This window comes from Entelurus aequoreus, linkage group LG12 (assembly GCF_033978785.1).
Source record: "Entelurus aequoreus isolate RoL-2023_Sb linkage group LG12, RoL_Eaeq_v1.1, whole genome shotgun sequence".
Classification (NCBI taxonomy): Eukaryota; Metazoa; Chordata; class Actinopteri; order Syngnathiformes; family Syngnathidae; genus Entelurus; species Entelurus aequoreus.
This window is the reverse complement of record NC_084742.1, coordinates 55818681-55844514: the sequence shown is the minus strand read 5'-3', so window position 1 is coordinate 55844514 and position 25834 is coordinate 55818681. Positions and strand designations below refer to the sequence as shown.

The following is a 25834-nucleotide window of genomic DNA, read 5'->3' as shown; positions in this document are numbered from 1 at the left end:
GACTTCTAATTAGTTTATGCAGTAACATATTGTGTCATTTATACACCTATTATTTTGTCTACAATATGAAGGACAAACTGTAAAAATGTATTATTCAGGCATGTGATTTTTCCGTCTAAAGTCGGAATTCCGTCTTTTTTAATCTCGGGGTAAAAAAAAATTATCTCCCGTTTTTCTTTTTCTTTTTCCGACCCTAAATCAAGATTCGAGACGTAGTTTATATTACGCCGTAGTTGATTGGTTGATATGTTCCTTGTGACGTTAAAGGCCTACTGAAACCCACTACTACCGACCACGCAGTCTGATAGTTTATATATCAATGATGAAATCTTAACATTATAACACATGCCAATACGGCCGGGTTAACTTATAAAGTGACATTTTAAATTTGCCGCTAAACTTCCGGTTCGAAACGCCTCTGAGGATGACGTATGCGCATGACGTAGACCGGGGAACACGGGTATGCCTTCCACATTGAAGCCAATACGAAAAAGCTCTGTTTTCATTTCATAATTCCACAGTATTCTGGACATCTGTGTTCGTGAATCTGTTGCAATCATGTTCATTGCATTATGGAGAAGGAAGCTGAGCAAGCAAAGAAGAAAGTTGTCGGTGCGAAATGGACGTATTTTTCGAACGTAGTCAGCAACAACAGTACACAGCCGGCGCTTCTTTGTTTACATTCCCGAAAGATGCAGTCAAGATGGAAGAACTCGGATAACAGAGACTCTAACCAGGAGGACTTTTGACTTCGATACACAGACGCCTGTAGAGAACTGGGACAACACAGACTCTTACCAGGATTACTTTGATTTGGATGACAAAGACGCAGACGTGCTACTGTGAGTATGCAGCTTTGGCTTCTAAACATTTGATCGCTTGACCGTATGTGCGCAACTTTTTTTTGCGTATGTACGTAACTTTTTTAAAATATATAAGCTTTATGAACCTTGGGTTAGGTGAACGGTCTTTTGGGCTGAGTGATTGTGTGTGTTGATCAGGTGTTTGAATTGTATTGGCGTGTTCTATGGATCTAGGAGCTAGCGGAGGAGCTAGGAGCTAGCATAACAAACACGCAGGTGTTTTTATGCAGGATTAATTTGTGGCATGTTAAATATAAGCCTGGTTGTGTTGTGGCTAATAGAGTATATATATGTCTTGTGTTTATTTACTGTTGTAGTCATTCCCAGCTGAATATCAGGTACCGTGAGTATGCAGCCTTGGCTGCTAAACATTTGATAACTTGACCGTATGTGCGCGTCACGTACGTAACTTTTTAAAAATATATAAGCTTTATGAACCTTGGGTTAGGTGAACGGTCTTTTGGGCTGAGTGATTGTGTGTGTTGATCAGGTGTTTGAATTGTATTGGCGTGTTCTATGGAGCTAGGAGCTAGCAGAGGAGCTAGGAGCTAGCATAACAAACACGCAGGTGTTATTATGCAGGATTAATTTGTGGCATATTAAATATAAGCCTGGTTGTGTTGTGGCTAATAGAGTATATATATGTCTTGTGTTTATTTACTGTTGTAGTCATTCGCAGCTGAATATCAGGTCACCCCCGGCTCTCACAGCATCTTCCCTATCTGAATAGCTTCAACTCCCCACTAGTCCTTCACTTGCACTTTACTCATCCACAAATCTTTCATCCTCGCTCAAATTAATGGGGAAATTGTCGCTTTCTCGGTCCGAATCTCTCTCACTTCATGCGGCCATCATTGTAAACAATAGGGAACTTTGCGTATATGTTCAACTGACTACGTCACGCTACTTTTTTTTATCAGATACCAAAGTTGTAATCTTTATCGTCGTTGTTCTATACTAAATCCTTTCAGCAAAAATATGGCAATATCGCGAAATGATCAAGTATGACACATAGAATAGATCTGCTATCCCCGTTTAAATTAAAAAAATTCATTTCAGTAGGCCTTTAATAACGTCATCATACCGCCATTTTCCATATGTAAACGATGTCGGTTCTCGAGAGAAAGGACGCTTTACGAGTAAAAGAAATTGATAAACATGTCAAAAATAAGTTTCGATGGGACTGGATGGAAAGGGAAATCACTGATACTGTTGGGAAGAAGGAAGTTACGACTTTGTTCTGTGATTTTATTCGGAAAATCGATCGTCCCGGAAAGGTTTTGTGCACGTGGTGTCATGATAATATTGACTATGGATCACGAGGTTTCAAGGCTTCGGAAGTACATGCGAAACGGCAAAAACATATGAAACAACTTGAAGCAAGGAAAACAAACTTTTCACTAGCTGGTACTTTTGGGTGTCAACCGAAAGTGAGCAAACCTTACGGACTTCATCCTTTGTTTACATCGAGAGGAAAGATCCGCCCAAACAACCCACTTCAGTTGCACACAGGGTTGTTAATAATGAGGTAAGCTAAAAAATATTTGCTTGCGAAATACGCATGTTTGTTTTAAATATTAACCAATTATTGCTTTGCGAAATATAAATGGGTTTTTCTAAAAATAAAAAGCCACCTGAAAATATATTATGAAATTACAGAAATTCAAAGAGTCGCATTATTGAATCCAGTTAACAATTTATTTGAAATAAATTTGCATATAATACTATTTTGTAATATTAAAGGCCTACTGAAATGAATTTTTTAAATTTAAATGGGGATAGCAGATCTATTCTATGTGTCATACTTGATCATTTCGCGATATTGCCATATTTTTGCTGAAAGGATTTAGTATAGAACAACGACGATAAAGATTGCAACTTTTGGTATCTGATAAAAAAAAGGCTTGCCCCTACCGGAAGTAGCGTGACGTAGTCAGTTGAACATATACGCAAAGTTCCCTATTGTTTACAATGATGGCCGCATGAAGTGAGAGAGACTCGGACCGAGAAAGCGACAATTTCCCCATTAATTTGAGCGAGGATGAAAGATTTGTGGATGAGTAAAGTGCAAGTGAAGGACTAGTGGGGAGTTGAAGCTATTCAGATAGGGAAGATGCTGTGAGAGCCGGGGGTGACCTGATATTCAGCTGGGAATGACTACAACAGTAAATAAACACAAGACATATATATACTCTATTACAACCAGGCTTATATTTAATATGCCACAAATTAATCCTGCATAAAAACACCTACGTGTTTGTTATGCTAGCTCCTAGCTCCTCTGCTAGCTCCTAGCTTCATAGAACACGCCAATACAATTCAAACACCTGATCAACACACACAATCACTCAGCCCAAAAGACCGTTCACCTAACCCAAGGTTCATAAAGCTCATATATTTTTAAAAAGTTACGTACGTGACGCGCACGTACGGTCAAGCTATCAAATGTTTAGCAGCCAAGGCTGCATACTCACGGTACCTGGTATTCAGCTGGGAATGACTAAAACAGTAAATAAACACAAGACATATATTTACTCTATTAGCCACAACACAACCAGGCTTATATTTAATATGACACAAATTAATCCTGCATAAAAACACCTACGTCTTTGTTATGCTAACTCCTAGCTCCTATGCTAGCTCCTAGCTCCATAGAACACGCCAATACAATTCAAACACCTGATCAACACACACAATCACTCAGCCCAAAAGACCGTTCACCTAACCCAAGGTTCATAAAGCTTATATATTTTAAAAAAGTTACGTACATACGCAAAAAAAGTTGCGCACATACGGTCAAGCGATCAAATGTTTAGAAGCCAAAGCTGCATACTCACAGTAGCACGTTTGCGTCTTTGTCATCCAAATCAAAGTAATCCTGGTAAGAGTCTGTGTTGTCCCAGTTCTCTACAGGCGTCTGTGTATCGAAGTCAAAAGTCCTCCTGGTTAGAGTCTCTGTTATCCGAGTTCTTCCATCTTGACTGCATCTTTCGGGAATGTAAACAAAGAAGCGCCGGCTGTGTACTGTTGTTGCTCACTTCGTTCGAAAAATACGTCCATTTCGCACCGACAACTTTCTTCTTTGCTTGCTCAGCTTCTTTCTCCATAATGCAATGAACATAATTGCAACAGATTCACGAACACAGATGTCCAGAATACTGTGGAATTATGAAATGAAAACAGAGCTTTTTCGTATTGGCTTCAATGTGGAAGGCATACCCGTGTTCCCCGGGCTACGTCACGCGCATACGTCATCCTCAGAGGCGCTTCGAACCGGAAGTTTAGCGGCAAATTTAAAATGTCACTTTATAAGTTAACCCGGCCGTATTGGCATGTGTTATAATGTTAAGATTTCATCATTGATATATAAACTATCAGACTGCGTGGTCGGTAGTAGTGGGTTTCAGTAGGCCTTTAAGTTCTTATGTAGTCTCTTGAAACTATTGTCAGTGGTGTAACAATCTTGAAGGTAAATATTTCCACACTTGTTTCATGCAATATGTCAGTGTCCTCACATTGTTATTATTTCCTATATTCAAATATGAGTAAACAATACTAAACACGTTGAATTATTTTCATAAATTTATATCCTATTTTGGCGAAAAGAATGAAATGTTTACATTTGGTATTTTGTTTGCAAGGAAAGCTCATGTTAGGGCTGGGCTCTCCGAGAAAGCTAATGTGTGAAGTGAACTGAAGTAATGTGGTAATACTGTAAATAAACTGTAGATAATTACACTGATCAATGTGACACCTGTGGATGTGAAATGAACACAAGATGTAAATATTAGTGACTAAATACTGTTGGGACTTAACCATATACAGTGATTCATTAGGATAATTGGGTTATGTATGTTCTATTAATGATGTTTTCATGTCTTTAAACACTAAAATATTTTCTTCAAATGGTGCTGTCTTTGTTCATTTTAGCATGTTAAATTGGTGAAAAACCAGGAGCTTGTCCCCCCACCAGCCCACCAGGGCACTGGTGGGGGGACCTGTGGACCTGGCTGGGGGCCTTCCTCCCCCGGAAATGTTTTCAGTCTTTTTCATTGTGGTCAAATCACATGCCTGATTATTAATCTACGTGTTCATTTACTGTTAATATCTTCTTGTTTTCTGTTTTAGCATGTTCTATCTACACTTCAGTTCAAATGTAATAATCACTTATTCTTCTCTTCTTTGATACTTGACATTAGTTTTGGATGATACCACACACTTAGGTATCAATGCGATACCAAGTAGTTACAGGATCATACATTGGTCATATTCAAAGTCATCATGTGTCCAGGGACGTGTTTACTGAGTTTATAAAAAAAAAAAGAAGATTTTGTGACAATAAAAAATATCGATGTTATCATAGTAGTATCGACTAGATACGCTATTGTACTTGGTATCATTTGAGTGGATGTCAGGTCGTAGATCCACCAATGGCGTTTGTTTACATTGTGACGCCAGGTGAGCTATTGTATCCTCCTACGGTGTGTAGTGACGCATGGTCAGCTATTCCTCGTCCTCCAGTGATAATGTTACTTGTAATAAACTTACTTTATTTGTCGCCATGGAGGCGAGGATTAGTGATTTAGAAGTAACTAAAGTTAGAAGTAACTTCAACTTCATCTTTAGTTTTTATGCCAAAATGCGTCCGTTCTCCCTTTTCTGTCTACACATGTGTCTGCTTGTAAGTACTCCGTGTGTGAGCGCTGCCGAACATGCTCCTCTGCTCGTAAAACCAGCAATGGCACGACGTGACGACGACGCGCCTTTATGCCCGTTAAAAAAAAAGGGGGGTTTTTGGGGTCGGGGGACCAGTACTTTTTAGAGGCGGAATAGTACCGAATATGATTCATTAGTATACTATACTAGTACCGGCATACCGTACAACCCTAATATACTTTCACATGTGCTGCACCTACCTCCGTCTACGCGTCGTCTTCAACATTCAAGCATGACTCAAAAGGTCTTCCATTGTTGGCCAGGCCCATATTTGGTATCGTGACGTATATCCGTATCAGACTTTTTATTTTATTTTTTTATTTATTTATTTTTACAACTACAACTCAACGACTCAAAAGGTCTTCCATTGTTGGCCAGGCCGATATTTGATATTGTGACGTATATCCGTATCAGACTTTTTTATTTATTTTTATTTTTACAACTACAACTCAATGACTCAATCGGCCAGGCCGATATTTGGTATTGTGACGTATATCTGTATCAGACTTTTTTATTTATTTTTACAATTACAACTCAACGACTCAAAAGGTCTTCCATTGTTGGCCAGGCCGATATTTGGTATCGTGACGTATATCCGTATCAGACTTTTTTATTTATCTTTATTTTTATTTATTTTTACAACTACAACTCAACGACTCAAAAGGTCTTCCATTGTTGGCCAGGCCGATATTTGGTATCGTGACATATATCCGTATCAGACTTTTTTATTTATTTTTATTTTTATTTATTTTTACAACTACAACTCAACGACTCAAAAGGTCTTCCATTGTAGGCCAGGCCGATATTTGGTATCGTGACGTATATCCGTATCAGACTTTTTTATTTATTTTTATTTGTATTTATTTTTACAACTACAACTCAACGACTCAAAAGGTCTTCCATTGTAGGCCAGGCCAATATTTGGTATCGTGACGTATATCCGTATCAGACTTTTTTTAATTTTTTTATTTTTACAACTACAACTCAATGACTCAAAAGGTCTTCCATTGTAGGCCAGGCCGATATTTGGTATCGTGACGTATATCCGTATCAGACTTTTTTATTTTTTTTTATTTTTTTTTATTTTTACAACTACAACTCAATGACTCAAAAGGTCTTCCATTGTAGGCCAGGCCGATATTTGGTATCGTGACGTATATCCGTATCAGACTTTTTTATTTGTTTGTTTTTTTATTTATTTTTACAACTACAACTCAATGACTCAAAAGGTCTTCCATTGTTGGCCAGGCCGATATTTGGTATCGTGACGTATATCCGTATCAGACTTTTTAATTTATTTTTATTTGTATTTATTTTTACAACTACAACTCAACGACTCAAAAGGTCTTCCATTGTAGGCCAGGCCGATATTTGGTATCGTGACGTATATCCGTATCAGACTTTTAAAAAATATATTTTTTTGTAAATAATTTTATTTTTACAACTACAACTCAATGACTCAAAAGGTCTTCCATTGTTGGCCAGGCCGATATTTGGTATCATTATGTATACCCGTATCAGACTTTTTTTTTTTTACAACTACAACATAACTAAAATGAACAGATACAATATACACACATATGATACCAGTATGTAGTATTTAAAACCATACATAATTAGTGGAGTGGATAGTAATAATCACTGCTTTTTAGCTAAAGCCACAATTTTCTCTTTATTTATTTATTTCTTTCTTTTAAGAATTAAATCGTTCTCGTTGCCAATAATTCTCCCTAAATATGTTTTGATATCGGAATTTTTTTGCCGGTCTGTTCTGGCCACGCCCCCAATTTTCCCAGGAGATGTTCCATATTTTGAAATAAGATGTTGACTTTCCTCTTAGACACTCGTAATAAAGGTGATTTTGATGATACATTAAACACAACATCAAACATGATGTCACTACTAGTCCCACCTTTCCTACAAAATCATGTTCAAAAAGTCTTGTCCAGATGTTCACTGACTTATAATGTTCATCTTTTACTGCAAATGAATATCAGCTCCAAGTATCGGCCTCCTTGACTACTAATAATCAGTATCGGCCCTGAAAAAAGCCCAAATGGGTGCAAGTGTACTTAGTGTACTTAGTGTACTCAGTACTCAGTGTACTCAGTGTACTTAGTGCACTTAGTGCACTTAATGTACTCAGTGTACTTAGTGTACTTATTGTACTAAGTGTACTCAATGTTCTTAGTGTACTCAGTGCACTTAGTGGTGTGTGTGTGTTTAACACTAAGTGTGTTCTCCATCTTCAGGTGGCTGATTCCATCCCAGCTCAGGTCAGTGGAGCCTGCAGTGCCTTCTTGAATGTGTGAAGTGTGTTTGTCCATCATCTGAACCTCCTGCCTTCCTTACTTCCTTCTTTCCTTCCTTCCTGAGTTCCTTCTTTCTTTCCTGAGTTCCTTCCTTCTTGAGTTCCTTCTTTCCTTCCTTCCTTCCTTCCTGAGTTCCTGAGTTCCTTCCTTCCTTCCTTCCTTCCTGAGTTCCTTCCTTCCTTCCTGAGTTCCTTGCTTCCTTCCTTTCTGAGTTCCTTCCTTCCTAAATTCCTTCCTTCCTGAGTTCCTTCCTTCCTGAGTTCCTTCCTGAGTTCCTTCCTTCCTGAGTTCCTTCCTGAGTTCCTTCCTTTCTGAGTTCCTTCCTTCCCTCCTTCCTTCCTTCCTTCCCTCCTTCCTTCTTGAGTTCCTTACTGAGTTTCTTACTGAGTTCCTTCCTTCCTGAGTTCCTTCCTGAGTTCCTGAGTTCCTTCCTGAGTTCCTGAGTTCCTTCCTTCCTTCCTTCTTTACTTCCTTCCTTCCTTCTTTACTTCCTTCCTTCCTGAGTTCCTTCCTTCTTTCCTGAGTTCCTTCCTTAGTTCCCGAGTTCTTTCCTTCCTTTCTTCCTGAGTTCCTTCCTTCCTTCTTTCCTTCCTGAGTTCCTTCCTTCATGAGTTCCTTCCTTCCTTCCCTCCTTCCTTCTTGAGTTCCTTACTGAGTTTCTTACTGAGTTTCTTCCTTCCTGAGTTCCTTCCTGAGTCCCTTCCTTCCTTCCTTCCTGAGTTCCTTCCTGAGTTCCTTCTTGAGTTCCTTACTGAGTTTCTTACTGAGTTCCTTCCTTCTTGAGTTCCTTCCTGAGTTCCTTCCTGAGTTCCTGAGTTCCTTCCTGAGTTCCTGAGTTCCTGAGTTCCTTCCTTCTTTACTTCCTTCCTTCCTTCTTTAATCCCTTCCTTCCTTCCTTCCTGAGTTCCTTCCTTCTTTCCTGAGTACCTTCCTTAGTTCCTGAGTTCCTTCCTTCCTTTCTTCCTGAGTTCCTTCCTTCTTTCCTGAGTTCCTTCCTTAGTTACTGAGTTCCTTCCTTCCTTTCTTCCTGAGTTCCTTCCTTCCTTCTTTCCTTCCTTCCTGAGTTCCTTCCTGAGTTCCTTCCTGATTTCCTTCCTGAGTTCCTTCTTTCCTGAGTTCCTTCCTTACTTCCTGAATTCCTGAGTTCCTTCCTTCCTTCCTTCCTTCCTTCCTTCCTTCCTTCCTTCCTTCCTTCCTTCCTGATTTCCTTCATTTCTTCCTTCCTTCCTTCCTTCCTTAGTTCCTTCCTTCCTGAATTCCTGAGTTCCTGAGTTCCTTCCTGAGTTCCTGAGTTCCTTCCTTCCTTCCTTCCTTCCTTCCTTACTTCCTTCCTTCCTGAATTCCTGAGTTCCTGAGTTCCTTCCTGAGTTCCTGAGTTCCTTCCTTCCTTCCTTCCTTCCTTCCTTCCTTAGTTCATTCCTTCCTGAATTCCTGAGTTCCTGAGTTCCTTCCTGAGTTCCTGAGTTCCTTCCTTCCATCATGCCTTCCTTCCTTATTTCCTTCCTTCGGTCCTTCCATCCTTCCTTCCTTCCTGAGTTCCTTTCTTCCTTCCTTGGTTCCTGAGTTCCTTTCTTCCTTTCTTCCTTCCTTCCTTCCTTCCTTCCTTCCTGAGTTCCTTCCTGAGTTCCTACTTTCCTTCCTGAGTTCCCTCTTTCCATCCTCTCCTCTTGTCAGCATGTACACGGCTGCCCGGCCATTGTCTGCTCCGCCATCATTAAACCCTTTTCCATCTTCACTTGTGGCCTTGGTATTGACCTTGATATTGACCTTGATATCGACCTTGATATTGACCTTCCTCTTACCTCCGCCGGCAGAGATCACGCCGCCATCTTGCTTTAAAAAGAGGCGGCGCCATTGACCTGCGTCCTCTCCTCCTCTCTGCCTTCAGCTGCGCAGCTCCTTCAAGCACGCCTTCAGCAAGAAGAAAACCAAGTCGCAGTCGGCCGTGGACGAGATGGAGGAGATGGCCGACATCTTGCAGTCCTCACCTAAACTGCAGCACGACAACAGGCAGGGCAGCATCGCCACGCTGCACACCTCACCCTCCGCCACAGAGTGAGCTGTTACACACTCTTTGTGTCGTTACACACACTTTATGTTGTTACACACACTTTGTGCTGTTACACACTGAACACACACTTTGTGCCGTTAGACACTGAACACACACTTTGTGTTGTTACACACACTTTATGTTGTTACACACACTTTGTGCTGTTACACACTGAACACACACTTTGTGTTGTTACACACACTTTATGTTGTTACACACACTTTGTGCTGTTACACACTGAACACACACTTTGTGTTGTTACACACACTTTATGTTGTTACACACACTTTGTGCTGTTACACACTGAACACACACCTTGTGCCGTTAGACACTGAACACACACTTTGTGTTGTTACACACACTTTATGTTGTTACACACACTTTGTGCCGTTACACACTGAACACACACTTTGTGTTGTTACACACACTTTATGTTGTTACACACACTTTGTGCTGTTACACACTGAACACACACTTTGTGCCGTTAGACACTGAACACACACTTTGTGTTGTTACACACTGAACACACACTTTGTGTTGTTACACACACTTTGTACTGTTACACACTGAACACACACTTTGTGCCGTTACACACTGAACACACACTTTGTGCCGTTACATACTGAACACACACTTTGTGCCGTTAGTTACTGAACACACACTTTGTGCCGTTACCCACTGAACACACACTTTGTGTTGTTACACACACTTTATGTTGTTACACACACTTTGTGCTGTTACACACTGAACACACACTTTGTGCCGTTAGACACTGAACACACACTTTGTGTTGTTACACACTGAACACACACTTTGTGTTGTTACACACACTTTGTACTGTAACACACTGAACACACACTTTGTGCCGTTACACACTGAACACACACTTTGTATATATATATATATATATATATATATATATATATATATACATATATATATATATATATATATATATATATATATATATATATATATATATATATATATATATATATATATATATATATATATATATTATTATTTATTTATTTATTTATTTTTATTTATTTTATTAGTTACTTAACATGCTTTCGGCCCCCGGCCACATTTTTTCAGCCCAAATCGGGCCCCCAAGTCGAAAAGTTTGTACACCTCTGCAGTAGTGTTAACTTTAGTTAGCTTTTTTGGTTTTTTGTTGCGCCCAACAAAGTGTTAATATTGTAAGTATTGTACTTATCACACGGCACCTCAGTTGTAGTTGCTACTACTAAATTTGGAGGTACTGAAATGGCCGTGTAAAGTAGCACCTCGTTGTTCGTTGAGAAGAGCAGTACATACTTTCAACTGGGAGTCCAAAAGTCTCACCTGGGTTTTGTAGCCGGTCGCTTCTCGGACTAAGACTTTGTATTCGTACTCACGGTTTAGTAAGTAAGAATTGTTTTAGTTATATTGTAAAACTTACAATTGTTGCTTGGAGCGATGAATGGAGAATCCGTACGAGTAGAAACGCTATGGACGGCTAGAGTACAGAATGCCACTTCTACTTCCGGTTTAAAGCTTTAAACAGCAGGAAGTCGCCAAGTTGGCAACGCCGATCCCTCCTGCTCCCTCTTCTTATTCTCTGGCGGACCCGGCACTGATAATGCGTTAATTGGTGATGGGTAGCATCAACTGTATTTGTTTCATTTTAATACAAAATCAGGTGTCATGGCTGCATCTGCTGCAGGGAAAACATCTCTAAAGTTATTTGGTGCCACCTGCTGGTGTGCACGCACAAAAAAATGAGCGTCTTATATTTGGGTCAAAACACACCAAATGTACATTTTAGTGGATGTCTCGTTTTTTTCTGCAAATGTTTACTTTTCTTTCACCTCTTTATTTCTCCTCCAACCTCACTTGTTCCATCCTTTTCTTTTTAACCCCCCCCCCCCCTCCTCCCTCCGACCCCCCCACCACCACCACGCCACATTGTGTAGCAAGTGCCTTTGTGATAGCAAATCCTCCCCCGTTTGGATGCCAAAGAAAAAGCAAAACGGTCATGTGGTCTACAAGCACAGATCTCGGTAACCGATTGGAAAGCGTCCCCAAGAGTGTGTGTGTGTGTGTGTGTGTGTGTGTGTGTGTGTGTGTGTGTGTGTGTGTGTGTGTGTGTGTGTGTGTGTGTGTGTGTGTGTGTGTGTGTGTGTGTGTGTGTGTGTGTGTGTGTTCTTGTATTTCTACCCTTCTTGAGACATCAACAAGGAAAAGTAGCTTCCATACGAGGACAATTTAGGACCGAAATCATGGTCACAATACGGAAAACCATTGCATCTAACAGAGAGCCAAATGCTAGAGTCCGTGAACATTGCTCCAAAGTCAGGATTTTTTTTGTTAATTTAAAGTAAACATTGACAGGTGCAAAGGAAGCAATATATGATAAAACAAGACGGCAGCCAAAGAAGGACTTCCCTATTCATCCCCGAAAAAACCCACCAGCTGACTTGTGTCATAATTTTGCCGAGTAAAATCCCGATTGTTATTATAATATTGCCCCAAATTTGAACATTTCCTTGTAAAATTGCAACTGTTGTTGAGTAAAATTCCAACTTTTATCACAATATTGCACAAATGTTCAGTTTTTCTTGTAAAATGTTGACTGGCGTTGAGTAAAATTCTGACTTTTATCATAATGCTAGAGGTAGGCATTTTTCGGAGGTCTCAAGAAGGCAACAAATACAAGTGCACACGTGTGTGTTTGTGTGTGTGCGTGTGTGTGTGTTCTCGTATTTCTACCCTTCTTGAGACATCAACAAGGAAAATTAGCTTCCATATGAGGAGGTGTGAACAAGCTAGGACATAAATCATGTTCCCAATACGGAAAACCATTGCATCTAACATAGAGCCAAATACTAGAGTCCGTGAACATTGCTCCAAAGTCAGGATTTTTTTTGTTGATTTAAAGTAAACATTGACAGGTGCAAAGGCAGCAATATATGATAAAACAAGACGGCAGCTAAAGAAGGACTTCCCTATTCATCCCCGAAAAAACCCGCCAGCTGACTTGTGTCATAATTTTACCAAGTAAAATTCCGATTATTATTATAATATTGCCCCAAATTTGAAAGTTTTCTTGTAAAATTGCGACTGTTATTGAGTAAAATTCCAACTTTTATCATAATATTGCACAAATGTTCAGTTTTTCTTGTAAAATGTTGACTGGCGTTGAGTAAAATTCCGACTTTTATCATAATACTAGAGGTAGGCATTTTTCGGAGGTCTCAAGAAGGCAACAAATACAAGTGCACACGTGTGTGTTTGTGTGTGTGCGTGTGTGTGTGTTCTTGTATTTCTACCCTTCTTGAGACATCAACAAGGAGATGTAGCTTCCATATGAGGAGGTGTGAAAAAGTTAGGACATAAATCATGGTCCCAATACGGAAAACCATTGCATCTAACATAGAGCCAAATACTAGAGTCCGTGAACATTGCTCCAAAGTCAGGATTTGTTTTGTTGATTTAATGTGCATACAAAAGTAAACATTGACAGGTGCAAAGGCAGCAATATATGATAAAACAAGACGGCAGCCAAAGAAGGACTTCCCTATTCATCCCCGAAAAAACCCACCAGCTGACTTGTGTCATAATTTTGCCGAGTAAAATCCCGATTGTTATTATAATATTGCCCCAAATTTGAACATTTCCTTGTAAAATTGCTATTGTTGTTGAGTAAAATTCCAACTTTTATCACAATATTGCACAAATGTTCAGTTTTTCTTGTAAAATGTTGACTGGCGTTCAGTAAAATTCCGACTTTTATCATAATGTTAGAGGTAGGCATTTTTCGGAGGTCTCAAGAAGGCAACAAATACAAGTGTGTGTGTGTGTGTGTGTGTGTGTGTGTGTGTGTGTGTGTGTGTTCTCGTATTTCTACCCTTCTTGAGACATCAACAAGGAAAAGTAGCTTCCATATGAGGAGGTGTGAACAAGCTAGGACATAAATCATGTTCCCAATACGGAAAACCATTGCATCTAACAGAGAGCCAAATACTAGAGTCCGTGAACATTGCTCCAAAGTCAGGATTTTTTTTTGTTGATTTAAAGTAAACATTGACAGGTGCAAAGGCAGCAATATATGATAAAACAAGACGGCAGCTAAAGAAGGACTTCCCTATTCATCCCCGAAAAAACCCGCCAGCTGACTTGTGTCATAATTTTGCCGAGTTAAATCCAGATTATTATTATAATATTGCCCCAAATTTGAACGTTTCCTTGTAAAATTGCGACTGTTGTTGAGTAAAATTCAGACTTGTATCGTAATATTGCACAAATGTTCAGTTTTTCTTGTAAAATGTTGACTGGCGTTGAGTAAAATTCCGACTTTTATCATAATACTAGAGGTAGGCATTTTTCGGAGGTCTCAAGAAGGCAAAAAATACAAGTGTACACGTGTGTGTTTGTGTGTGTGCATGTGTGCGTGTGTGTGTGTGTGTGTGTGTGTGTGTGTGTGTGTGTGTGTGTGTGTGTGTGTGTGTGTGTGTGTGTGTGTGTGTGTGTGTGTGTGTGTGTGTGTGTGTGTGTGTGTGTGTGTGTGTGTGTGTTCTCTTGTATTTTTACCATTCTTGAGACATCAACAAGGAAAAGTAGTTTCCATATGAAGACAATTTAGGACCGAAATCATGATCCCAATACGGAAAACCATTGCATCTAACAGAGAGCCAAATACTAGAGTCCGTGAACATTGTTCCAAAGTCAGGATTTTTTTTGTTGATTTAAAGTAAACAATGACAGGTGCAAAGGCAGCAATATATGATAAAACAAGACGGCAGCCAAAGAAGGACTTCCCTATTCATCCCCGAAAAAACCCGCCAGCTGACTTGTATCATAATTTTACCAAGTAAAATTCCGATTATTTTTATAATATTGCCCCAAATTTGAAAGTTTTCTTGTAAAATTGCGACTGTTATTGAGTAAAATTCCAACGTTTATCATAATATTGCACAAATGTTCAGTTTTTCTTGTAAAATGTTGACTGGCGTTGAGTAAAATTCCGACTTTTATCATAATACTAGAGGTAGGCATTTTTCGGAGGTCTCAAGAAGGCAACAAATACAAGTGCACACGTGTGTGTTTGTGTGTGTGCGTGTGTGTGTGTTCTTGTATTTCTACCCTTCTTGAGACATCAACAAGGAAATGTAGCTTCCATATGAGGAGGTGTGAACAAGTTAGGACATAAATCATGGTCCCAATACGGAAAACCATTGCATCTAACAGAGAGCCAAATACTAGAGTCCGTGAACATTGCTCCAAAGTCGGGATTTTTTTTGTTGATTTAATGTGCATACAAAAGTAAACATTGACAGGTGCAAAGGCAGCAATATATGATAAAACAAGACGGCAGCTAAAGAAGGACTTCCCTAATCATTCCCGAAAAAATCCGCCAGGTGAAAAGCTGATTTTACGACTTCCGGTGCTGACGTAAGACAACCCGCGTCCCGTATGTGACCATAGGATGAACAAAAACACTAAAATGAGGGTGGTGCCAAAAAGGAGGGATTTTTCAAATTGGCTGTGTGTCGGTGTTAAAAGGGATCCCCCTCTGGTCAACATATGAAATAACAAGTGTGTGTAAAAATTTGAATTGCTCCCCCTCTGGTCAACATATGTAATAACAAGTGTGTGTAAGAAATTTAAATGTGCCCCCTTTGGCCAAAATTTATTTTAAAAAATAAATATGTATATAGAGACATACTGTAATAACTTGAAGTAAATAATGAAGATTAAAAACCAACTAAATGGGGCAATTCCTGAAGGAATTGCGTGGGAATGCTCCAATGCTGAAGTTGAACTGAAATCCTGGAATTTTTTTTTAGAATTGTTGAAGTAGAGCACACAATTCCCAAACAGGCTGAATATTTTGAAGTTGGAACAGTTTGAATCAGATAAAAAAAATGTGGGAGTTGTGGAACTTTGAAGAATGTCCCATTGATTTCAATGGGGATTTCCAAAACGTTTGGGGATTTCGGGAAATGTGGGAATTTGTTTAAAAATGGTAAAAAAAAACTTGAATGGTCTGAATGAGTTGAAATGGTTGGTGTTGGAATTTTTCAAATCGGTTGCGAAATGTTGAATTGAGAAATGGTATTACTGAAATCATGGAATTTCGGGAAAACCCGGAGTTTTTCCAGTTCAAAAAACAACTTTTTTTTTTGTCCTAATTAAGAAGAATGTTTGACGGTGGAACGGTTGAAGTGGGTTAAAAAATGTGGGAGGAGTAGTCGCCAGAAAAAAGGGTGGAAATAGGGCTTTGGAAAACCAGGAATTTTAGAAAATCCTGGAATTTTGTTGAACTTGGAAAAGGAGTAGTTTGAATTTCCAGGATAGTGGAATGTGTTGAAGGTAGAATGGTTTGAATAAGGTTGACAAATGTGGAAATGGTGAAAGTTTGAAAAATGGCCAAATCATTTTAAATGGGAAGAATGTCCTGGAAATCTGGGAATTTTTGGAATTTGTCAAGAGAAACGAATAGGCTGAACGTTTAGAGTTGGAACGGTTTGAATCAGGTGAAAAATGTAGAAGGAGTTTTCGCGTGGAAATAGGGCTTTGGAAAACCAGGAATTTTAGGAAATTCTGGAATTTTGTTGAACTTGGAAAAGGAGTACTTTGAAATCCCAGGATAGTGGAATGTGTTGAAGGTGGAATGGTTTGAATAGGTCGAAACGTGGAAATGGTGAAAGTTTGAAAAATGGCCAAATAGTTTTAAATGGGAAAAATGTCCTGGAAAACGGGAAATCTGGGAATTTTCGGGAAACGAATAGGATGAACAGTTTGAAGTTGGAACGGTTTGAATCGGGTGACAAATGTGGAAGGAGTATTCGTGTGGAAATAGGCCTTTGAAAAAACAGGAATTTTGTTGAACTTGGAAAAGGAGTAGTTTGAATTTCCAGGATAGTGGAATGTGTTGAAGGTGGAATGGTTTGAATAGGTTGAAAAAAATGCGGAAATAGTGAAAGTTTGAAAAATGGCCAAATCATTTTAAATGGGAAAATGTCCTGGAAAACGGGAAATCTAGGAATTTTCGGGAAACGAATAGGATGAACAGTTTGAAGTTGGAACGGTTTGAATCGGGTGAAAAATGTGGAAGGAGTTTTCGCGTGGAAATAGGGCTTTGAAAAACCAGGAATTTTAGAAAATCCTGGAATTTTGTTGAACTTGGAAAAGGAGTAGTATGAATTCCCAGGATAGTGGAATGTGTTGAAGGTGGAATGGTTTGAATAGGTTGAAACGTGGAAATGGTGAAAGTTTGAAAAATGGCCAAATAGTTTTAAATGGGAAAAATGTCCTGGAAATCTGGGAATTTTCGGGAAACGAATAAGCTGAACAGTTTGAAGTTGGAACGGTTTGAATCAGATGAAAAATGTGGACAGAGTTTTTGTGTGGAAATAGGCCTTTGAAAAACCAGGAATTTTGTTGAACTTGGAAAAGGAGTAGTTGGAATTTCCAGGATAGTGGAATGTGTTGAAGGTGGAATGGTTTGAATAGGTTGAAAAAAATGTGGAAATGGTGAAAGTTTGAAAAATGGCCAAATCATTTTAAATGGGAAAAATGTCCTGGAAATCTGGGAATTTTTAGAATTCGTCAAATGAAACGAATAGGCTGAACAGTTTGAAGTTGGAACGGTTTGAATCGGGTGAAAAATGTGGAAGGAGTATTCGTGTGGAAATAGGGCTTTGGAAAACCAGGATTTATAGGAAATTCTGGAATTTTGTTGAACTTGGAAAAAGCGTATGTTGAATTTCCAGGATAGTGGAATGTGTTGAAGGAGGAATGGTTTGAATAGGTTGAAACATGTGGAAATGGTAAAAGTTTGAAAAATGGCCAAATCGTTTTAAATGGGAAAAATGTCCTGGAAATCTGGGAATTTTTGGAATTCGTCAAGGGAAACGAATAGGCTGAACAGTTTGAAGTTGGAACGGTTTGAATCGGGTGAAAAATGTGGAAGGAGTATTCGCGTGGAAATAGGGCTTTGAAAAACCAGGAATTTGAGAAAATCCTGGAATTTTGTTGAACTTGGAAAAGGAGTAGTTTGAATTCCCAGGATAATGGAATGTGTTGAAGGTGGAATGGTTTGAATAGGTTGAAACATGTGGAAATGGTGAAAGTTTGAAAAATGGCCAAATCGTTTTAAATGGGAAAAATGTCCTGGAAATCTGGGAATTTTTGGAATTTGTCAAGGGAAACGAATAGGCTGAACAGTTTGAAGTTGGAACGGTTTGAATCAGGTGAAAAATGTGGAAGGAGTATTCGCGTGGAAATAGGGCTTTGGAAAACCAGGAATTTTTGGAAATTCTGGAATTTTGTTGAACTTGGAAAAGGAGTAGTTTGAATTTCCAGGATAGTGGAATGTGTTGAAGGTGGAATGGTTTGAATAGGTTGAAACCTGTGGATATGGTGAAAGTTTGAAAAATGGCCAAATCATTTTAAATGGGAAAAATGTCCTGGAAAACCGGGAAATCTGGGAATTTTTGGAATTCGTCAAGGGAAACGAATAGGCTGAACGTTTGAAGTTGGAACGGTTTGAATCGGGTGAAAAATGTGGACGGAGTATTCGTGTGGAAATAGGGCTTTGAAAAACCAGGAATTTTAGAAAATCCTGGAATTTTGTTGAACTTGGAAAAGGAGTAGTTTGAAATCCCAGGATAGTGGAATATGTTGAAGGTGGAATGGTTTGAATAGGTTGAAACGTGGAAATGGTGAAAGTTTGAAAAATGGCCAAATAGTTTTAAATGGGAAAAATGTCCTGGAAACCGGGAAATCTGGGAATTGTCGGGAAACGAATAGGCTGAACAGTTTGAAGTTGGAACGGTTTGAATCGGGTGACAAATGTGGAAGGAATATTCGTGTGGAAATAGGCCTTTGAAAAACCAGGAATTTTGTTGAACTTGGAAAAGGAGTAGTTTGAATTTCCAGGATAGTGGAATGTGTTGAAGGTGGAATGGTTTGAATAGGTTGAAAAAAATGCGGAAATGGTGAAAGTTTGAAAAATGGCCAAATCATTTTAAATGGGAAAATGTCCTGGAAAACGGGAAATCTAGGAATTTTCGGGAAACTAATAGGATGAACAGTTTGAAGTTGGAACGGTTTTAATCGGGTGAAAAATGTGGAATGAGTATTCGCGTGGAAATAGGGCTTTGAAAAACCAGGAATTTGAGAAAATCCTGGAATTTTGTTGAACTTGGAAAAGGAGTAGTTTGAATTCCCAGGATAGTGGAATGTGTTGAAGGTGGAATGGTTTAAATAGGTTGAAACATGTGGAAATGGTGAAAGTTTGAAAAATGGCCAAATCATTTTAAATGGGAAAAATGTCCTGGAAATCTGGGAATTTTTGGAATTCGTCAAGGGAAACGAATAGGCTGAACAGTTTGAAGTTGGAACGGTTTGAATCGGGTGAAAAATGTAAAAGGAGTATTCGTGTGGAAATAGGGCTTTGAAAAACCAGGAATTTTAGAAAATCCTGGAATTTTGTTGAACTTGGAAAAGGAATAGTTTGAAATCCCAGGATAGTGGAATGTGTTGAAGGTGGAATGGTTTGAATAGGTCGAAACGTGGAAATGGTGAAAGTTTGAAAAATGGCCGAATCGTTTTAAATGGGAGAAATGTCCTGGAAAACCGGGAAATCTGGGAATTTTAGAAAATTCCGGACTTTTAGAAAATTCTGGAATTTTAGAAAATTCTGGAATTTTGTTGAACTTGGAAAATTAGTAATTTCAATTTCCAGGATAGTGGAATGTGTTGAAGGTGGAATGGTTTGAATAGGTTGAAAAAATGCGGAAACGGTGAAAGTTTGAAAAATGGCCAAATCATTTTAAATGGGAAAAATATCCTGGAAAACCGGGAAATCTGGGAATTTTTGGAATTTGTCAAGGGAAACGAATAGGCTGAACAGTTTGAAGTTGGAACGGTTTGAATCGGGTGAAAAATGTGGAAGGAGTATTCGTGTAGAAATAGAGCTTTGAAAAACCAGGAATTTTAGAAAATCCTGGAATTTTGTTGAACTTGGGAAAGGGGTAGTTTGAATTCCCAGGATAGTGGAATGTGTTGAAGGTGGAATGGTTTGAATAGGTTGGAAAAATGCGGAAATGGTGAAAGTTTGAAAAATGGCCAAATCATTTTAAATGGGAAAAATGTCCTGGAAAACGGGAAATCTGGGAATTTTCGGGAAACGAATAGGCTGAACAGTTTGAAGTTGGAACGGTTTGAATCGGGTGAAAAATGTGGAAGGAGTATTCGCGTGGAAATAGAGCTTTGAAAAACCAGGAATTTTAGAAAATCCTGGAATTTTGTTGAACTTGGAAAATGAGTGGTTTGAATTCCCAGGATAGTGGAATGTGTTGAAGGTGGAATGGTTTGAATAGGTTGAAACATGTGGAAATTGTGAACGTTTGAAAAATGGCCAAATCATTTTAAATGGGAAAAATGTCCTGGAAATCTGGGAATTTTTGGAATTTGTCAAGGGAAACGAATAGGCTGAACAGTTTGAAGTTGGAACGGTTTGAATCGGGTGAAAAATGTGGAAGGAGTATTCGCGTGGAAATAGAGCTTTGAAAAACCAGGAATTTTAGAAAATCCTGGAATTTTGTTGAACTTGGAAAAGGAGTGGTTTGAATTCCCAGGATAGTGGAATGTGTTGAAGGTGGAATGGTTTGAATAGGTTGAAACATGTGGAAATTGTGAACGTTTGAAAAATGGCCAAATCATTTTAAATGGGAAAAATGTCCTGGAAATCTGGGAATTTTTGGAATTTGTCAAGGGAAACGAATAGGCTGAACAGTTTGAAGTTGGAACGGTTTGAATCGGGTGAAAAATGTGGAAGGAGTATTCGTGTAGAAATAGAGCTTTGAAAAACCAGGAATTTTAGAAAATTCTGGAATTTTATTGAACTTGGAAAAGGAGTGGTTTGAATTCCCAGGATAGTGGAATGTGTTGAAGGTAGAATGTTATGAATAGGTTGAAACATGTGGAAATGGTGAAAGTTAGAAAAATGGCCAAATCATTTTAAATGGGAAAAATGTCCTGGAAAACGGGAAATCTGGGAATTTTCGGGAAACGAATAGGCTGAACAGTTTGAAGTTGGAACGGTTTGAATCGGGTGACAAATGTGGAAGGAGTATTCGTGTGGAAATAGGCCTTTGAAAAAACAGGAATTTTGTTGAACTTGGAAAAGGAGTAGTTTGAATTTCCAGGATAGTGGAATGTGTTGAAGGTGGAATGGTTTGAATAGGTTGAAAAAAATGCGGAAATAGTGAAAGTTTGAAAAATGGCCAAATCATTTTAAATGGGAAAATGTCCTGGAAAACGGGAAATCTAGGAATTTTCGGGAAACGAATAGGATGAACAGTTTGAAGTTGGAACGGTTTGAATCGGGTGAAAAATGTGGAAGGAGTTTTCGCGTGGAAATAGGGCTTTGAAAAACCAGGAATTTTAGAAAATCCTGGAATTTTGTTGAACTTGGAAAAGGAGTAGTATGAATTCCCAGGATAGTGGAATGTGTTGAAGGTGGAATGGTTTGAATAGGTTGAAACGTGGAAATGGTGAAAGTTTGAAAAATGGCCAAATAGTTTTAAATGGGAAAAATGTCCTGGAAATCTGGGAATTTTCGGGAAACGAATAAGCTGAACAGTTTGAAGTTGGAACGGTTTGAATCAGATGAAAAATGTGGACAGAGTTTTTGTGTGGAAATAGGCCTTTGAAAAACCAGGAATTTTGTTGAACTTGGAAAAGGAGTAGTTGGAATTTCCAGGATAGTGGAATGTGTTGAAGGTGGAATGGTTTGAATAGGTTGAAAAAAATGTGGAAATGGTGAAAGTTTGAAAAATGGCCAAATCATTTTAAATGGGAAAAATGTCCTGGAAATCTGGGAATTTTTAGAATTCGTCAAATGAAACGAATAGGCTGAACAGTTTGAAGTTGGAACGGTTTGAATCGGGTGAAAAATGTGGAAGGAGTATTCGTGTGGAAATAGGGCTTTGGAAAACCAGGATTTATAGGAAATTCTGGAATTTTGTTGAACTTGGAAAAAGCGTATGTTGAATTTCCAGGATAGTGGAATGTGTTGAAGGAGGAATGGTTTGAATAGGTTGAAACATGTGGAAATGGTGAAAGTTTGAAAAATGGCCAAATCGTTTTAAATGGGAAAAATGTCCTGGAAATCTGGGAATTTTTGGAATTCGTCAAGGGAAACGAATAGGCTGAACAGTTTGAAGTTGGAACGGTTTGAATCGGGTGAAAAATGTGGAAGGAGTATTCGCGTGGAAATAGGGCTTTGAAAAACCAGGAATTTGAGAAAATCCTGGAATTTTGTTGAACTTGGAAAAGGAGTAGTTTGAATTCCCAGGATAATGGAATGTGTTGAAGGTGGAATGGTTTGAATAGGTTGAAACATGTGGAAATGGTGAAAGTTTGAAAAATGGCCAAATCGTTTTAAATGGGAAAAATGTCCTGGAAATCTGGGAATTTTTGGAATTTGTCAAGGGAAACGAATAGGCTGAACAGTTTGAAGTTGGAACGGTTTGAATCAGGTGAAAAATGTGGAAGGAGTATTCGCGTGGAAATAGGGCTTTGGAAAACCAGGAATTTTTGGAAATTCTGGAATTTTGTTGAACTTGGAAAAGGAGTAGTTTGAATTTCCAGGATAGTGGAATGTGTTGAAGGTGGAATGGTTTGAATAGGTTGAAACCTGTGGATATGGTGAAAGTTTGAAAAATGGCCAAATCATTTTAAATGGGAAAAATGTCCTGGAAAACCGGGAAATCTGGGAATTTTTGGAATTCGTCAAGGGAAACGAATAGGCTGAACGTTTGAAGTTGGAACGGTTTGAATCGGGTGAAAAATGTGGACGGAGTATTCGTGTGGAAATAGGGCTTTGAAAAACCAGGAATTTTAGAAAATCCTGGAATTTTGTTGAACTTGGAAAAGGAGTAGTTTGAAATCCCAGGATAGTGGAATATGTTGAAGGTGGAATGGTTTGAATAGGTTGAAACGTGGAAATGGTGAAAGTTTGAAAAATGGCCAAATAGTTTTAAATGGGAAAAATGTCCTGGAAACCGGGAAATCTGGGAATTTTCGGGAAACGAATAGGCTGAACAGTTTGAAGTTGGAACGGTTTGAATCGGGTGACAAATGTGGAAGGAATATTCGTGTGGAAATAGGCCTTTGAAAAACCAGGAATTTTGTTGAACTTGGAAAAGGAGTAGTTTGAATTTCCAGGATAGTGGAATGTGTTGAAGGTGGAATGGTTTGAATAGGTTGAAAAAAATGCGGAAATGGTGAAAGTTTGAAAAATGGCCAAATCATTTTAAATGGGAAAATGTCCTGGAAAACGGGAAATCTAGGAATTTTCGGGAAACTAATAGGATGAACAGTTTGAAGTTGGAACGGTTTTAATCGGGTGAAAAATGTGGAATGAGTATTCGCGTGGAAATAGGGCTTTGAAAAACCAGGAATTTGAGAAAATCCTGGAATTTTGTTGAACTTGGAAAAGGAGTAGTTTGAATTCCCAGGATAGTGGAATGTGTTGAAGGTGGAATGGTTTAAATAGGTTGAAACATGTGGAAATGGTGAAAGTTTGAAAAATGGCCAAATCATTTTAAATGGGAAAAATGTCCTGGAAATCTGGGAATTTTTGGAATTCGTCAAGGGAAACGAATAGGCTGAACAGTTTGAAGTTGGAACGGTTTGAATCGGGTGAAAAATGTAAAAGGAGTATTCGTGTGGAAATAGGGCTTTGAAAAACCAGGAATTTTAGAAAATCCTGGAATTTTGTTGAACTTGGAAAAGGAATAGTTTGAAATCCCAGGATAGTGGAATGTGTTGAAGGTGGAATGGTTTGAATAGGTCGAAACGTGGAAATGGTGAAAGTTTGAAAAATGGCCGAATCGTTTTAAATGGGAGAAATGTCCTGGAAAACCGGGAAATCTGGGAATTTTAGAAAATTCCGGACTTTTAGAAAATTCTGGAATTTTAGAAAATTCTGGAATTTTGTTGAACTTGGAAAATTAGTAATTTCAATTTCCAGGATAGTGGAATGTGTTGAAGGTGGAATGGTTTGAATAGGTTGAAAAAATGCGGAAACGGTGAAAGTTTGAAAAATGGCCAAATCATTTTAAATGGGAAAAATATCCTGGAAAACCGGGAAATCTGGGAATTTTTGGAATTTGTCAAGGGAAACGAATAGGCTGAACAGTTTGAAGTTGGAACGGTTTGAATCGGGTGAAAAATGTGGAAGGAGTATTCGTGTAGAAATAGAGCTTTGAAAAACCAGGAATTTTAGAAAATCCTGGAATTTTGTTGAACTTGGGAAAGGGGTAGTTTGAATTCCCAGGATAGTGGAATGTGTTGAAGGTGGAATGGTTTGAATAGGTTGGAAAAATGCGGAAATGGTGAAAGTTTGAAAAATGGCCAAATCATTTTAAATGGGAAAAATGTCCTGGAAAACGGGAAATCTGGGAATTTTCGGGAAACGAATAGGCTGAACAGTTTGAAGTTGGAACGGTTTGAATTGGGTGAAAAATGTAAAAGGAGTATTCGTGTGGAATTAGGGCTTTGAAAAACCAGGAATTTTAGAAAATCCTGGAATTTTGTTGAACTTGGAAAAGGAGTAGTTTGAAATCCCAGGATAGTGGAATATGTTGAAGGTGGAATGGTTTGAATAGGTCGAAATGTGGAAATGGTGAAAGTTTGAAAAACGGCCAAATCGTTTTAAAAGGGAGAAATGTCCTGGAAAACCGGGAAATCTGGGAATTTTTGGATTTCGTCAAGGGAAACGAATAGGCTGAACGTTTGAAGTTGGAACAGTTTGAATCGGGTGAAAAATGTGGACGGAGTATTCGTGTGGAAATAGGGCTTTGAAAAACCAGGAATTTTAGAAAATTCTGGAATTTTAGAAAATTCTGGAGTTTTAGAAAATTCTGGAATTTTGTTGAACTTGGAAAAGGAGTAGTTTGAATTCCCAGGATAGTGGAATGTGTTGAAGGTGGAATGGTTTGAATAGGTTGAAAAAAATGCGGAAATGGTGAAAGTTTGAAAAATTGCCAAATCATTTTAAATGGGAAAAATGTCCTGGAAAACTGGGAAATCTGGGAATTTTTAGAATTCGTCAAGGGAAATGAATAGGCTGAACAGTTTGAAGTTGGAACGGTTTGAATCGGGTGAAAAATGTGGAAGGTACCACGCGCCAAAATCTCGAGAAGTAAATGAAGTTGATAAATAGATGAATTTTGGTGTAGAAAACCATAAGAGTGAATGTTTTGGAGCATTCACACATTTCCAAACATATATATGTATATATTATTAATGTTGTAAATACAAATCTTTATATATGTAGTAAAGGTTGGTCCTAAAGAGGTAGGCATTTTTGGGAGGTCTCAAGAAGGTGAGAAATACAAGAATGTGTGTAAGTGTGGGTGTGACTTTGCCGTGCATCGCCATGACTACCATCACCGCAGCTGACACCACAAATATCCATTTAAAGCATGCGAGTGTGCTTCCGGTCTTTTTGACACTTTCCCTACTGAATATGGGAGGATTCACCTCCAAATGACCTTTAATGTTCCCTTTGCCAGTTTCCCCCCCCTGACTCAACACACCCCCCCCCCCTCCCCTAAAAAAAAGTTGTGTATTTTTGTGTTTGTGTTTGGTGTGAGTAACCCTCTAAGTACCCCCTCCACCCGTCCCGGCTGCAGGCTGTGCGAGTGCACGGAGGCTGAGGCCGAAATCATCCTCCAGCTGAAGAACGAGCTGAGGGAGAAGGAGCTCAAGCTGACGGACATCCGCCTGGAGGCGCTAAGCTCCGCCCACCACCTGGACCAGATCCGGGAGGCTATGAATCGCATGCAGGTGAGGTTTATCACACCTAAGCCTAGGTTTTATTGATTTAT

At 38.8% G+C, this 25834-nt stretch overlaps 1 protein-coding gene across 1 annotated transcript in view; it reads left to right on the top strand.

The window, feature by feature from the left end:
- LOC133661299 (neuron navigator 3-like) overlaps nt 1-25834 on the top strand; it is a 132447-nt gene that overhangs the window by 75914 nt on the left and 30699 nt on the right. The window contains exons 18-20 of the mRNA XM_062064430.1: nt 7832-7855; nt 9780-9946; nt 25640-25793. Of these exons, the coding sequence (XP_061920414.1) occupies nt 7832-7855; nt 9780-9946; nt 25640-25793 (345 nt within the window). The remainder of the gene's footprint in view (nt 1-7831; nt 7856-9779; nt 9947-25639; nt 25794-25834) is intronic.